Here is a 13475-nt window from a genome sequence, read left to right as displayed (position 1 = left end):
ATCACAAATGGATGCTATTATGATTGCAACTGGAAGTATGCTATAGTGAAGGAGATGAATGAATGAAGAAGAAAATTCAAATTTATATTATGCCAATCATTTCCGCAATTCCGTGCTTAATTAGCAAAGAATTTTTCTCTTAATGAAACAATGAAAAGTTACAATTCAGTGGTTGGTAGGTTCTACCTCTACATGTAGAAGCTGATGGTTAAGTTTGCCACCTTCTATGAAACCACATGAAGAAATTCCAACAAGGGGAAAGGCTTCGATGGCAGATAAAAGTAGACAATTCAATGACGCAAATTTCATGATTCATATGCCTTAAAACTAGTCAAACACGATTTGGAATACTACTATTTATCAACTGTAGTGTACACTTAAATTTCTATAAATAGCACACACGTTGTTTCCCTATCTGCACAAACAAACAAAATCTAAGATAGTTTTACTCGGAGGGACAAGAGAAAGAAAAGGAGTGAGAGATGGAGAACTTCCCTGTGATCAACTTGAAGAATATCAATGGTGAGGAGAGAAAGACTATCTTGGAGCAAATTCAAGATGCTTGTCAGAACTGGGGATTTTTTGAGGTACCCCACAACCACAAACTTCTTTACAAAACCTTTGTCATACTCACTCAAATTTATTTATATCTATACATTTGCACCTAAAGTTTTCTTAATCTTGTTCATTTTAATCATGTGGTTAACTGTGCTGGTTTCCTGATTGTAGTTGGTGAATCATGGAATACCCCTTGAACTTTTGGATGCGGTGGAAAGGTTAACAAAAGAGCATTATAGGAAATGCATGGAGAAGAGGTTCAAGGAGGCAGTGGAAAGCAAGGGGTTAGAAGCTGAAGTAAAGGACATGGATTGGGAGAGCACATTCTTCTTGCGCCAACATCTCTGAAATCCCTGATCTCAGCCAAGAGTACCAGTAAGACAAATTTGAAAACTAACAGATACATAAGCATGGGCATCACTAATTGTTGATGGCATATATATATATAACAGTGTAATTTGGGTGTCAAATTTGATAATGTGATATACCATTGCTTACACATGATGTAGGGATGCAATGAAGGAATTTGCAAAGAAATTGGAGAAGCTTGCAGAGGAGTTGCTAGACTTGTTATGTGAAAATCTTGGATTAGAGAAAGGGTACCTGAAGAATGCATTTTATGGATCAAAGGGTCCAAATTTTGGGACAAAGGTAGCAAACTACCCTGCATGCCCAAAGCCAGAGTTGGTGAAGGGTCTTCGTGCACATACGGATGCGGGTGGGATTATCCTTCTCTTGCAAGATGACAAGGTCAGTGGCCTTCAGCTTCTCAAAGATGGCCAATGGGTGGATGTGCCTCCTATGCGCCATTCCATTGTTGTTAACCTTGGTGACCAAATTGAGGTATGTAACTTGGTACGTTTTTTTTTTTGTTTTCACTAATATGTCTTAAAAGCATAACTCTTTTAGTTAAAATTATTCTCATCCAACAATTTGGTAACACATCATAGGTAATCACGAATGGGAGATATAAGAGTGTGGAGCATCGTGTGGTTGCTCGAACTGATGGGACCAAAATGTCCGTAGCCTCATTCTACAATCCAGCCAATGATGCTGTTATCTACCCTGCCCCAGCATTGTTGGAGAAAGAGGCACAGGAGACAGAGCAAGTGTACCCAAAATTTGTATTTGAGGATTACATGAAGCTCTATGCTACGCTAAAGTTCCATCCAAAGGAGCCCAGATTCCAAGCCATGAAGGCAGTGAACTCATTTTAGATTACTTCCAACTCCATCACACCTTAACTGGAGCTATACCTATATAATATACTGCCAGAAGAAATTTTATTGATTTGGAAAATTGAAGAGAAAAAAATCAGCAATTAGGAAACCATTATTTGTATTCTAATTATTCAATTGCTTTTTACAACATGTGATTTGAATACTTCCATTTTAATAAATAATGAATTATTCTAATAATAAACAATTAAGCATTGTTTTTCCCCTTCTCTCATCTTTGTTGGGTCTAGTATCTTTTATTTTCTCCATTATTTTGGAAAATAAAAACTGAGGTTCCAAATTACTTTCTGCGACCAAAGAGTGTTTGTACATTGTAGCAATGGTTTAACTAGTGGATTACGGTTTGAGAAATTCTTGCTTAAAACAGAAACTCTTTACTCTTGCTGCTGCAAACCAAACCATATAATTTACTTTCTTTTTTTATTTGCACTGAGATGTCCTTTAACTGATAGTGAGACTACTTTCTTTTGACATATAAAGACCATCAAAGTAAGATTTGTCTCTCCTAACAAAGTTTTCTTTGTTCACATGATGTCCTTTAACAAAGTTTTCTTTTGAAATCAAGATCATTAGAGGCATTACACAAATAATGTCCAGAAACTTTTCTCCTTAAACTACAAACATTTCACAATACCACAACCAACACAGTTTCTAAAATTCAAAAGCTGTTCCGTAGCTCATAATATGTGTTTATTACAAAAATGCACACCACACAGAATTAAGAACAATATAGATCTAACAATGATTTGGTAGAATTGAAGCTCCTCCTATAAACTGTCTCCTTCACTAGTTGCCTTTGGCACCTTAAATAAAATGAATGTTAGAAGATCTAAGTAGAGTGGCAACTGAGCTACGGCATAGAAAGTGACAGGTAAACAAGTGGCTACATAAATGGGGAATATAACTGTCTTGTATTTGTGAGTGAACAGAAAAGAATGGCTGGTGCAGAAAGAAAGAATCAATGCAACAATGGATACGAAAAGAGAACTTAAGCCAAGAAGAAGTTTGAGTGGCAAATCTATGCGAAACGCTCGGTATAGCTTTCGAGAAGTGAGTATAGTGAGGAACATAATGAGTCCAGTGAGTGAGAAGCCAAGTCCAACTACTGAAGAAATAACAAATGCGTGGAATGCAGGCTTGTCTTCTAGATGAGGATACCCTTTATCGTCGTTGCCACCGGGGATGGTGGCTGCCGTAGCAAAGGAAACACCGGCAACAAGGGCAGCCACAACAGAGCAAGATTCAGATGTCTCCTTCAGCCACTCGCTACTCTCCTTCCTAAGTTCTTTATGTTCTTCCTTGAAGATTTCATCTGCGGTTTGATTGTTCTTGTCGCTTCTAAGATGATAGTGTTCTGGCACAAGGCTCTTAATATACTGCTTCAAGGTAAAATAAAAGCATCAACTTATGTACATAGGGTGGTTATTTTGTGGCATAGTTACAAAATTGTCACATTCTTTTAATCTGATTCTTATTTTTAAAGGCTTGTACTAAGATAGATGATTTTTTTTCTCGATTCGTATACAAATATTTTGTGATTGATAACAATATAAAATTATAGGTGTTGTACATGTTGTTCAATTAGAATTTGAGTTTCATCTTGGTAATATGTATAATTTTTTTAATACAACTCTAATTGGAGAATAGCACATATAACACCTAAAGAACTGTGTGTAAGTTTTTTTCAATGTAAAAATCTCTACTGCGAAAGTCCATGGAAATTAAACTTAAAATATTATACCTGAAACCAATTTACGTCCCACATCAACTGTAAGGCGGAACCAGATATTTGCCAAGGCTTATACTCTTCTGAAGCATATGCTGCCATGTGCAACATGGTCTTCCCATCCTTGTTTACTGCCAGAGTTAAGGTATTCCAAACTTCTGGGTATTCCTTTTGAAATTTCTTTCTCAAATTTTCAACTACAAGAGGTTTCTTGTTCCTCACTGCGACAAGCAAAATATTTTCTTCCTGTGAGTTAGTTGTATAGAAGACACTTATAAATTGAGTTAAAATTTCATTCACTATTTCAACTATGCCATTTCTTGCTGCAACCAAAACTGTGTCATCATCTAGTATGTCACTTGAAGTTTTTGCTTTTGGTTTTCTTTCTTCTTCCAACAATTCCAAGCATTTGGTTTCTCCTGCCAATGCCAAGTAAAACAATGAGAGATAAATGTTACTCCTCTTCTTCATATATGTCGAACATATATAATCCAGGAAAATAGATTCTAACAACACACTCTTTATAATTAGTTAAAATTTATTTAAAAACACAAAATTTTATGAGTCTCACTTCTTATTATGAAAATGTTCTTCTCATCAGCATGTTGTTCAACTTCCTTCCTTGCTTCACTTTGACATAGAGTTTCTATTCTTCCATCAACCTTTGGTTTTCTTTTTTCTTCCAACACTTCCGAGCGAGTGATTTCTCCTACCAGTGTCAAGTCAAACAAAGAGAGAGGTAAATGTTGATTCGCTTCTTCATAGTGATTCACACACACGCAGACACACAAATTATGGATCTCACTTCTTATTATGACAATGTTCTGCTCATCAAAATGTTGATCAGTTTCATTCTTTGTGTCATTTTGACTTAAAGTATCTGTGTTGCCATCAACCTGTGGTCTTGTTTCTTCTTCCAACTCTTGTGAGTGGCTACATTCTCCTGCCATTGCCATGTCAAAAGGCAGGTAAATCTTGTACATCTTTTTCATATACATCGAACATAGTTAATTAAACTGATTAACACATTATTAGTTGTTAAAATTTAATTAAAATACAATTTTTTTATTCTTACTTAATATTTAATATTTAAGGAACTCCACTAATAATTTTGTAGTTTTTAAAAAGATACTTTCTTTAAACAAAAAAAAGACTTAACTTCAAGTAAATATTAACTAATTTTATTTTATTTAATAATAATATTCTTATTATGTCCTTTATTTATTTAAATCTTGTTTCTCATGTATCATTTAAGGCTATCAAACTCCCGTAGAATCATAAAAATTTTATATTCTCGACTCGTAATAGTCCACTTCATATAAAAATAATAATAAAATATCTATAAATAATATATCAATTAAACATTTTAACAATATAATAAAATAAAATAATAAATCATAAATTTTATAATACTTAAATAACTAATTCTAGTAATGCATCACTATTAAATAATAACTTACATATGTTATAGTACTGGTAAATTATTTTCATGAAAAATTTGATGTTATTAGAGAACAAGTATTTGATATTATTAAATATGAAAATTTTTGTATTTGATAATAACACACTAAACAAAGGTATCTTGAATACTAAATAGAAAATGATTTACATTTTTGTCTAAATTTTTTAACTTGCTGACTTATTAACTTGATAATAAACTCAAGAGTCTACCAAATTTATTTAGAGTTTATAAAATTTATCAAAAATTTACTAAAAAAATTTATTCAAGAATCAACTCAAAAAAAATGAACTCGTAAGAATTAACAAGTTAGTTCGAGAATTTAATCACCGATTTATTTTTATTGTACAAGAAATACTATGAAAGATATTTTAAAAAGATTTTTTGAATTAAATGTTATGAATAAAGTATATTTAAGTGGATAGTGTATTAATCAATAATAAAGTGTCTTGAAACATGTGCATTAGATTGAGAGTATATTGTCAGCAGAGTTAACTTTAGTTATTTTGTCACTTCCATTGTAACTATAGTTAGTTAGTGCATTAGATTCTCTTTAGTTTTATGTGCAACTTTTTTCTGTGTATATAAACCGGTTTTCTTTTCAATTAGAGTATAGTGAGTTCAGTTTCCATCTCTTAGTACTCCGAGACATTAATCATTGGGAGTTAAAAAAGAGAGTATATCTTACTACCCGTTCTCACCTAAAAAAGTACACTGATTCAAGTTTTGCTCACAAAAAACAGAGCTTATGTACAAAGGGGAAATAAGAAGCTTCTAGAAAGAAATTCTACAATTTAAAAAAATAAGAGAAAAAAAAATAAAGGTATCAAAATTGAAATTAATGGAATACGTACAAAGAGAAACAAAAGAAAATGTAGAGAAAAATATTGCGGGAAACAATTAATAACTTTCATTAATATTAATATAATAAATCAATTAAATATTGTGTGTGTATAATTAGATTAAGTTACATACATATCTGCACAAATTAATTAGCTTAGGACATCGCCACAAGTCTTGTTGATTTTCTTAATTATGTCATGCAACCTAGCTTAATTAATGTTATATTAAAAAATTAAAATAATAATTATTTTGAAACATTTTTTTTCTTTTAACATAATAATAATAGAATAAAGAGTAAGAGTAAGTACCTTGTTCTGGTGTGTATTCGCTATACATATTAAATATGGCTGGGTCAAATTCCCTATCAGGCAGTAAATCCCCTTCTGCAATCAGTCTCATCATTAGCTCCTCAAAGAGTTGATAACCCCATTGATGCCTCTCTTTTGTCTTCTTTACTTCGTTTATGTCTTAAAAAGCAAGTGCGCAATGAAACCGGCCAGAAGAATTGTGTTAATCATTTAACAAGTACTAGTAGATAGCAATAAATCAAGACTATATATACTAGCTAGTGCAAACAATACATACCCACTCCCGATCCTGAAAGGCCAAGAATATGTACAAATCCAGACCTAACAAACTGTTGAAAGGTGTTATAATTAGGTGGCAAAAGTCCAAATCCAATCTGTTCATTGATTGGTGGGTTTTCTGTGTCAACCTGTTTGTTTTGCCAAGACATTTTGCCTGACCAAAAGAAAGATGTGTGAGATCGAAGTACGTACGTAGTAGTAGTAGTAGATGATTTTGAGTTTTGATAAACTATCTCCAAAAACAAAACAAAACAAATAATTACTTCTGTATCTAGCTATCATCTATGAAGACATATAATAAAATAAGTTTCAGTAAGTATAGTTAAGTATTAATAAAGAAAAACGGGACTGCCATGAGAAGCTGTTCACATATAGTATACCAATAGCGAGACTCAACGATCGAGCAAAGAATTCATATAATGTGGCGTAGTTCTTTGGATAATTCAGTTCATCAGACTCTGTAGGCTTATCCATCTCTGCCAAATTCGCCTCTATTTGCCTTTCAACGTCCAGACGTGGTTCTACAAGTATACCTTTTTGACAAAAGAAGAATACAGTAAATAGATTTTTTTACACAAGGACGACCCTGTATTCATGATTCGTGAATGTGCACATTTTAAAAAATTATACTTCTCTAATTCATATCATTTATATACTTGTCTCTTTTCTCTTCATATTTTTTCTGGTTACAATTTTTTTGTTCAAACTTAGTGTATATTATTTATTTATTAAAAATGGTTATACCTGATGATTAATTATAATTTCATAAAATACTGATAGATTGTATCTTACTTACAGTTGTACAGGATTTGCTTCCACAATGAGTGGTGTTTGCTTGCACTTTTGAAGGCCGATGGTCTGGTGGCTAGGACATCGAGAGGAGTCAACTTCTCTTTATTATGCTTGTTGATAAGGAAACCATAATAATGCACTATTATGAGGGCCAAATCTGCATAGCATATGTGTATAGTAATTAAATTATAAAACAAAAAAAAATTAATCCTTAACAACAACAACTGCTCATCATTTCGAACTTTGATGTTAAGGATAGGTCAATATATATATATATATAAGAAAAAAAAATATTGTATGATGTTAGACTAATATATATGTCACCACAATGTGAATTAATCTCTAAGAAATTATTGTATGATGTAAAACTATTACTTGCCTTAAGTGGATCAATCTTTATATTATATGTAACCACATTTTTTACATGATTGGATGTAACATAGAGATTGACAACAACAATAAATATATAAATATATGATGATCAATGACAAATCGAAAAACTTTAAGTTGTAGAAATAATACTTATATATTTAAATTAAAAAATACTAAAAATATCTATTTTAGAGATGTGGGGAAAAATAAATTGATTTTTTTTTCATGTATACTATATTTGGAAGTGTCTAAAAAGTCAGTGGGGTCTAGTCCATGGTGATCGATGACCCTCATTAATTTGCGAGAAAAAGTTAATAAAACTAACTACATGTCATATAGACACTAATTAGCACTATAGGCACATGATAATTTCATACAATATAATTAATTTCAAGCAAGAAGAAGAAGAAATACCGTGTGATTTAGAATTACTAGATGTTCGTAGGCTCCATACCCCACAATATCATCGTGATATAGGTATTAGTAACATTAATTTTTGTATTTATCTTTATCATTATTATGACATATAATAAATGACTACAAGAAACAGATAGACAAAAGAAAAAAACATTATAGCACGTATTTATTGTTGTACAAATTAGGATTTTGGATAAGGCTCAGAAGAAAATATAGGTATAAGTATTAGATACCGAAATATTCGTTGCTGATAGCACAGTGAAGAATAGTATCTTTGTTGTCTCGCACAAGATCTGCCATGTTGTCGTGGGAAATGCTAGACAGATAGCAAAATGCCTGGCTGTGGCCGTTGATAACAGCTTGAAAGAGAGGTGTCTCCCCACGGTTGTTTCTTTGACTCACCAAACTCTTCCTCTCATTATGCTTTCCAATGATTATCTTACATATTTTGGCGAACCCCCTCGATGCCGCAACATGTAGAGGGGTGTCACCGCTCTTGTTCTTCACTTCCAGAGGATTGGTTTCTGCATGATGGCTGATAAAGATACAAGGTGTGTTTGATGATTAAATCGACCGAGAAGAAAAGAAGAAAACTAACATTCTTAATAAATTAACATTTGCCGATAAAAAAAAAATATTACAGATGTTCGATGATTTGGTTCACGAGGGCTTCAACCGCATCTTCTTTGTTCATGTCTACGGCCACGTGCAGTGCAGTGCCCAGGGACTCGGTGATCTTTGTGATCTGACACGTTGGGAAATTACGGTACATGTCGATAACCCCTTCCCATTTACCTGCCAACGTGCACTTAATCAGAAGGGTTGTGACTCTTCCTCTTCCTCTTCCTCTTCCTGCTCCCTCCAAACCTCTAGGATTCATAGTACTCGATCAAATTACTAGAGCTAACTTCAAATAATGAGGATATAAAGTACTCACAATGCAATGCATGCGTTATTGTATACTATTAATTAGTTGCATGCATCTATCTTATATTAATACCAAAAAGGGAATTGATTTGAAACTTCAACTTCACATGTTACGCTATCGTCACTTTTTCTAGGTCACACGGGAAGAATAATGTTAGTTAGTAGTCATCTTCGTTCGAGACTGCTATGAATTATGACACCAATGAAACTGTAGCTAATAACCAGCAAAGAAAAATAAAAAGCATAATTACTTTGCTTGTTTTTCATTCAATTCGGTAGCTAGCTATATATCATGTCGTGCAACACACCTTCAGTTATCTTTTTTTTTTTTTTTTCCTTTTTTGAAATGTTGCATTCGTAGCTGTGGCATTTCCTTTCTCTTTTTTGCGCCTTGTCACTCTCTGTAACTGAACTAAAGCGGGGGGAAAAAGATAAAGCAGAAAAAGAGCTAAAGTTTTTGTTCCATACTTCATGCGTTGCAGTTGCAGAAAAAGACCATGCAGACATGTTATTTCAGGTTTCCCTACTCCTTGGTGATTCTCAATCTGGGGTTAAACCGCTGCAGAGTATGTTTTGTTAGATTGAGTTAGATTAGGCTCATCAATTATGTGCTTAGAGTTGCAGTTTTTGTTATTAGGAATTTCAAAATTAAACTTTGAGCAAAAGCTACCATAATACGAACAGATTTAGGGCTCAATTAACGTTAATGACCAAATAGAAAAACTGCTTTGTTGGTTTGAAATTTGTGATGGAGAAAATGTCATTAAGATAAGAGATCACTCTAATTAAGATGATAAATAGACCTTCAATAACACATAATATGATAACTTGACATTCTAATTGCCATGTAGTTTTTTGGCACTAGAAAAGCAAAATGACCAAATTACATAGACTAAAAAAATTAGCCTAAATAAAATAATATAATATTTTTTAACGATAAAAATTACAATAATTAAAATGTCATTTTACAGGTTTAATTTTTAACGTTCAAAGTATAAATAAAACAAACAAATCATATTTCTTAAGTTTAAATTTTAATAAAATGAAATAATTTCCATTAATAATAAAAAATTTACATCTAAAATAAATAATATAATGACAAATTAAAACAATATAAAATCTTAGGAAATTAAGATATAAAAATTATAAATTCATATAAATAAGTAAATTATATGTTTTATAAAAAGAAACAAATAAATATTTTAAAAATAATTTATATCTATTTGTATTTTTATCAAATATGTAATTTTGTTTGTCTTTAATTAATTTTTAATTTTTAAAAATAATAAAAATTGAAAATGCATCTGTATCGATTCTTGACCTTTTTTCCCCACCAAGAGACCAGTTTAATCAATTTTTGACAGATTCTCACCAGTTTTGAAATCTTTCCCATTTTTTTTTATCAAATTCAATTTTAAAAATTATGATTTCCACGGTCACAACAATTAATAACGTACAAGGTACGCAAACCCGTGGCATGCAGCCTCCCATTATCCAGTTTTTTTTTTTACAATATTCAATTTACATGTTGGACTTAACACACTTAATAATTTTTTTGTGCTAAGAACAAAAAAACATGATAAAGATGAGGAGGACTCAAGTGACCGCGATGGCCAAGATATATTCTGACCAAAACCAACGTTTGTGTTTTATTAAATATGCAATTATTAAAACTTGGAAATGTAGAACAGAAATGTCCTAGCTATCAGTTAGACGCCACAATTTTTTTTTGCCTCCTATTGCTCAAGTGGTCAAATTAATGGAAAAGAAAAAAGACAACTAATTGGATGAAAAAGAATTTGTCCAGATATAATTTTCAATTAATGGCGTCCAATTACTAAATGTGTGTTTGAAAACTAAGAAATCATATAAAAAAAAATTTACATTAAAATGCAGAAAGTTAATTATAACCTTCTTAAATATGAAAAATTAATCAAATCTGAAATATAAAATCAAATAAGCTAATAAAATTGTTGAAACGCAGCTTAGAACCTGAGACTCCAATAATATGAATTATTTCTTCGTGCTTTTGACTTGTAAGCTATTGGTTCTAATAAATTCCAGGATTGTCTTACTTATTCAATTAATGGCATCCAATTATTAAATGTGAGTTGGGAAACACCTTAGAAATTAAGAAATCGTTTTAAAAACTATAACGATAAACGTCTTAGTATAAATGTGAAAAAATCACATTGAAATATAAAACCGAATACGCTATATATGCAAAATTGTTGAAAGACAATTAAATGGTAGAACCTCAGCCCCAAACAATATGAATTTGTTCTCGTGCTTGTAAGTTGTAGGTTATAGTAATTAGATGGAGGTAAATTTTGAGGGTATCAAATACATAATAATACCATGGCAGATCTATGGTTGTTAGACGTCTGAATAAGTCGTTCACAAGCTTGCATAATAAATACAATAATAAATTTTAGAACTTCATTTGCAAGTGCCACCTACTGAAGAAACCACGTGCTTAGTACTACAATTTAAGGGAAAATGCAAGGAAGTTTGGTTTCGCCTCCAGATGAGTCCAACGATGCCCAAAGTAGACAATTCAACGACGCAAAATGATTCGTAAGGAACACAGGAGAATTTTTAATTTGTCATGTTGTCTTCACTTAACTCTTTGCATTCCTATAAATGGCACACAATATGCATCAACAAACACATTAAGATTTGTCATAAGAAAAAAAGAAAGAAAATAAGTGCGAGAGATGGAGAACTTCCCCGTGATCAACTTGGACAATCTCAACGGTGAGGAGAGGAAAGCTACACTAGACCAGATTGAAGACGCTTGCCAGAACTGGGGATTTTTTGAGGTATCGCACAAACCAAATCACAAAAAGCTTTGTTATATATATCTGTTCATTTGCAAGTGTACATCCCAAAATTTTCTTCATGTTATTCATTTGAACTATATTAATTATGCTGCTATATATCCGAATTGTAGTTGGTGAATCATGGAATACCCCTTGAGCTTTTGGATACTGTGGAAAGGTTGACAAAAGAGCATTATAGGAAATGCATGGAGAACAGGTTCAAGGAGGCAGTCGCAAGCAAGGCCTTAGAAGTTGAAGTGAAGGACATGGATTGGGAGAGTACCTTCTTCTTGCGCCATCTTCCAACCTCCAACATCTCTGAAATCCCTGATCTCTGCCAAGAGTATAGGTATGACAAAGTGAAACTAAGAAATGCATATACATGAATCATGAAATATATTGTTGATGGCATTATATAATAATGTTTTCATCACCAATAATAACAAACCAATGATGCATTTAACTGTGATTTTGGTGACAAATTTGATGATATGATGCATATCTACACATGACATGGTCTGAACTGGATGAGTTAATGATTCAGGGATGCAATGAAGGAATTTGCAAAGAAATTGGAGGAGCTTGCAGAGGAGTTGCTAGACCTGTTATGTGAAAATCTTGGATTAGAGAAAGGGTACCTGAAGAATGCATTTTATGGATCAAAGGGTCCAAATTTTGGGACAAAGGTAGCAAACTACCCTGCATGCCCAAAGCCAGAGTTGGTGAAGGGTCTTCGTGCACATACGGATGCGGGTGGGATTATCCTTCTCTTGCAAGATGACAAGGTCAGTGGCCTTCAGCTTCTCAAAGATGACCAATGGGTGGATGTGCCTCCTATGCGCCATTCCATTGTTGTTAACCTTGGTGACCAAATTGAGGTATGTAACTTGGTACGTTTTTTTTTTTGTTTTCACTAATATGTCTTAAAAGCATAACTCTTTTAGTTAAAATTATTCTCATCCAACAATTTGGTAACACATCATAGGTAATCACGAATGGGAGATATAAGAGTGTGGAGCATCGTGTGGTTGCTCGAACTGATGGGACCAGAATGTCCGTAGCCTCATTCTACAATCCAGCCAATGATGCTGTTATCTACCCTGCACCAGCATTGTTGGAGAAAGAGGCACAGGAGACAGAGCAAGTGTACCCAAAATTTGTATTTGAGGATTACATGAAGCTCTATGCTACGCTAAAGTTCCAGCCAAAGGAGCCAAGATTTCAAGCCATAAAGGCAGTGAACTCATTTTAGATTACTTCCAATTACAACACACCTTAACTGGAGCTATACCTATACAATACTGCCAGAAGAAATTTTATCAATTTGGAAAATTGAAGGAAAAAAAAAAACAGCAAGGAGGCAGCCATTATTTGTTTTCAAATTATTCAATTGCTTATTTCAAAAGGTGATTTGATTACCTTCATTTCAATAAATAATGAATTATTTCAATAATAAGCATTTCCCCGCCTTCTCTCATATCTTTGTTGGGTTAGTTGATATATTGTATCCTTTATTTACTTCATTATTTTGGAAAATAAAAACTGAGGTTCCAAGTTGGCTGCTGTGACCCAAGACTGTTTGTAGCACTTGCTTAAACGAGAAACTCTTGCATACTCTTGCTGCTGCAATGCAGACCAACACGGCTATAATGTTATATGTGGATGTGACATAAAGATAAAGTATACAGCACAACATTAACTTGAATGTTGAAATTAAGATTATTTGAGGCATTA

At 32.8% G+C, this 13475-nt stretch overlaps 2 protein-coding genes and 1 pseudogene across 2 annotated transcripts; 2 read left to right on the top strand and 1 right to left on the bottom strand.

Annotated features, from left to right (window-relative positions):
• The first annotated feature begins 446 nt into the window (after window positions 1-446).
• Window positions 447-1857, top strand: LOC114400182 (annotated as a pseudogene).
• Window positions 1858-2330: 473 nt separating this feature from the next.
• On the bottom strand, window positions 2331-8931 carry LOC114400174. The gene is made up of 10 exons (XM_028362496.1): window positions 8634-8931; window positions 8226-8527; window positions 7208-7360; window positions 6792-6944; window positions 6410-6565; window positions 6133-6291; window positions 4328-4465; window positions 4094-4231; window positions 3538-3941; window positions 2331-3172 (listed from the first exon to the last, which is right to left on the bottom strand). Exons 1-10 carry the CDS (start codon window positions 8870-8872, stop codon window positions 2564-2566), a joined length of 2451 nt encoding a protein of 816 aa, XP_028218297.1. The 5' UTR covers window positions 8873-8931; the 3' UTR covers window positions 2331-2563.
• A 2652-nt stretch (window positions 8932-11583) lies between these two features.
• LOC114400152 (1-aminocyclopropane-1-carboxylate oxidase-like) lies at window positions 11584-13314 on the top strand. The gene is made up of 4 exons (XM_028362460.1): window positions 11584-11741; window positions 11873-12090; window positions 12286-12619; window positions 12727-13314. The coding sequence occupies exons 1-4, from the start codon at window positions 11637-11639 to the stop codon at window positions 12991-12993; spliced, it is 924 nt and encodes a 307-aa protein (XP_028218261.1). The 5' UTR covers window positions 11584-11636; the 3' UTR covers window positions 12994-13314.
• Window positions 13315-13475: the final 161 nt, after the last annotated feature.

The sequence above is a fragment of the Glycine soja genome, chromosome 2, assembly GCF_004193775.1.
Source record: "Glycine soja cultivar W05 chromosome 2, ASM419377v2, whole genome shotgun sequence".
Classification (NCBI taxonomy): domain Eukaryota; kingdom Viridiplantae; phylum Streptophyta; class Magnoliopsida; order Fabales; family Fabaceae; genus Glycine; species Glycine soja.
Note: the sequence above shows the minus strand (reverse complement) of the source record. Positions and strands in the feature narration are given on the sequence as shown.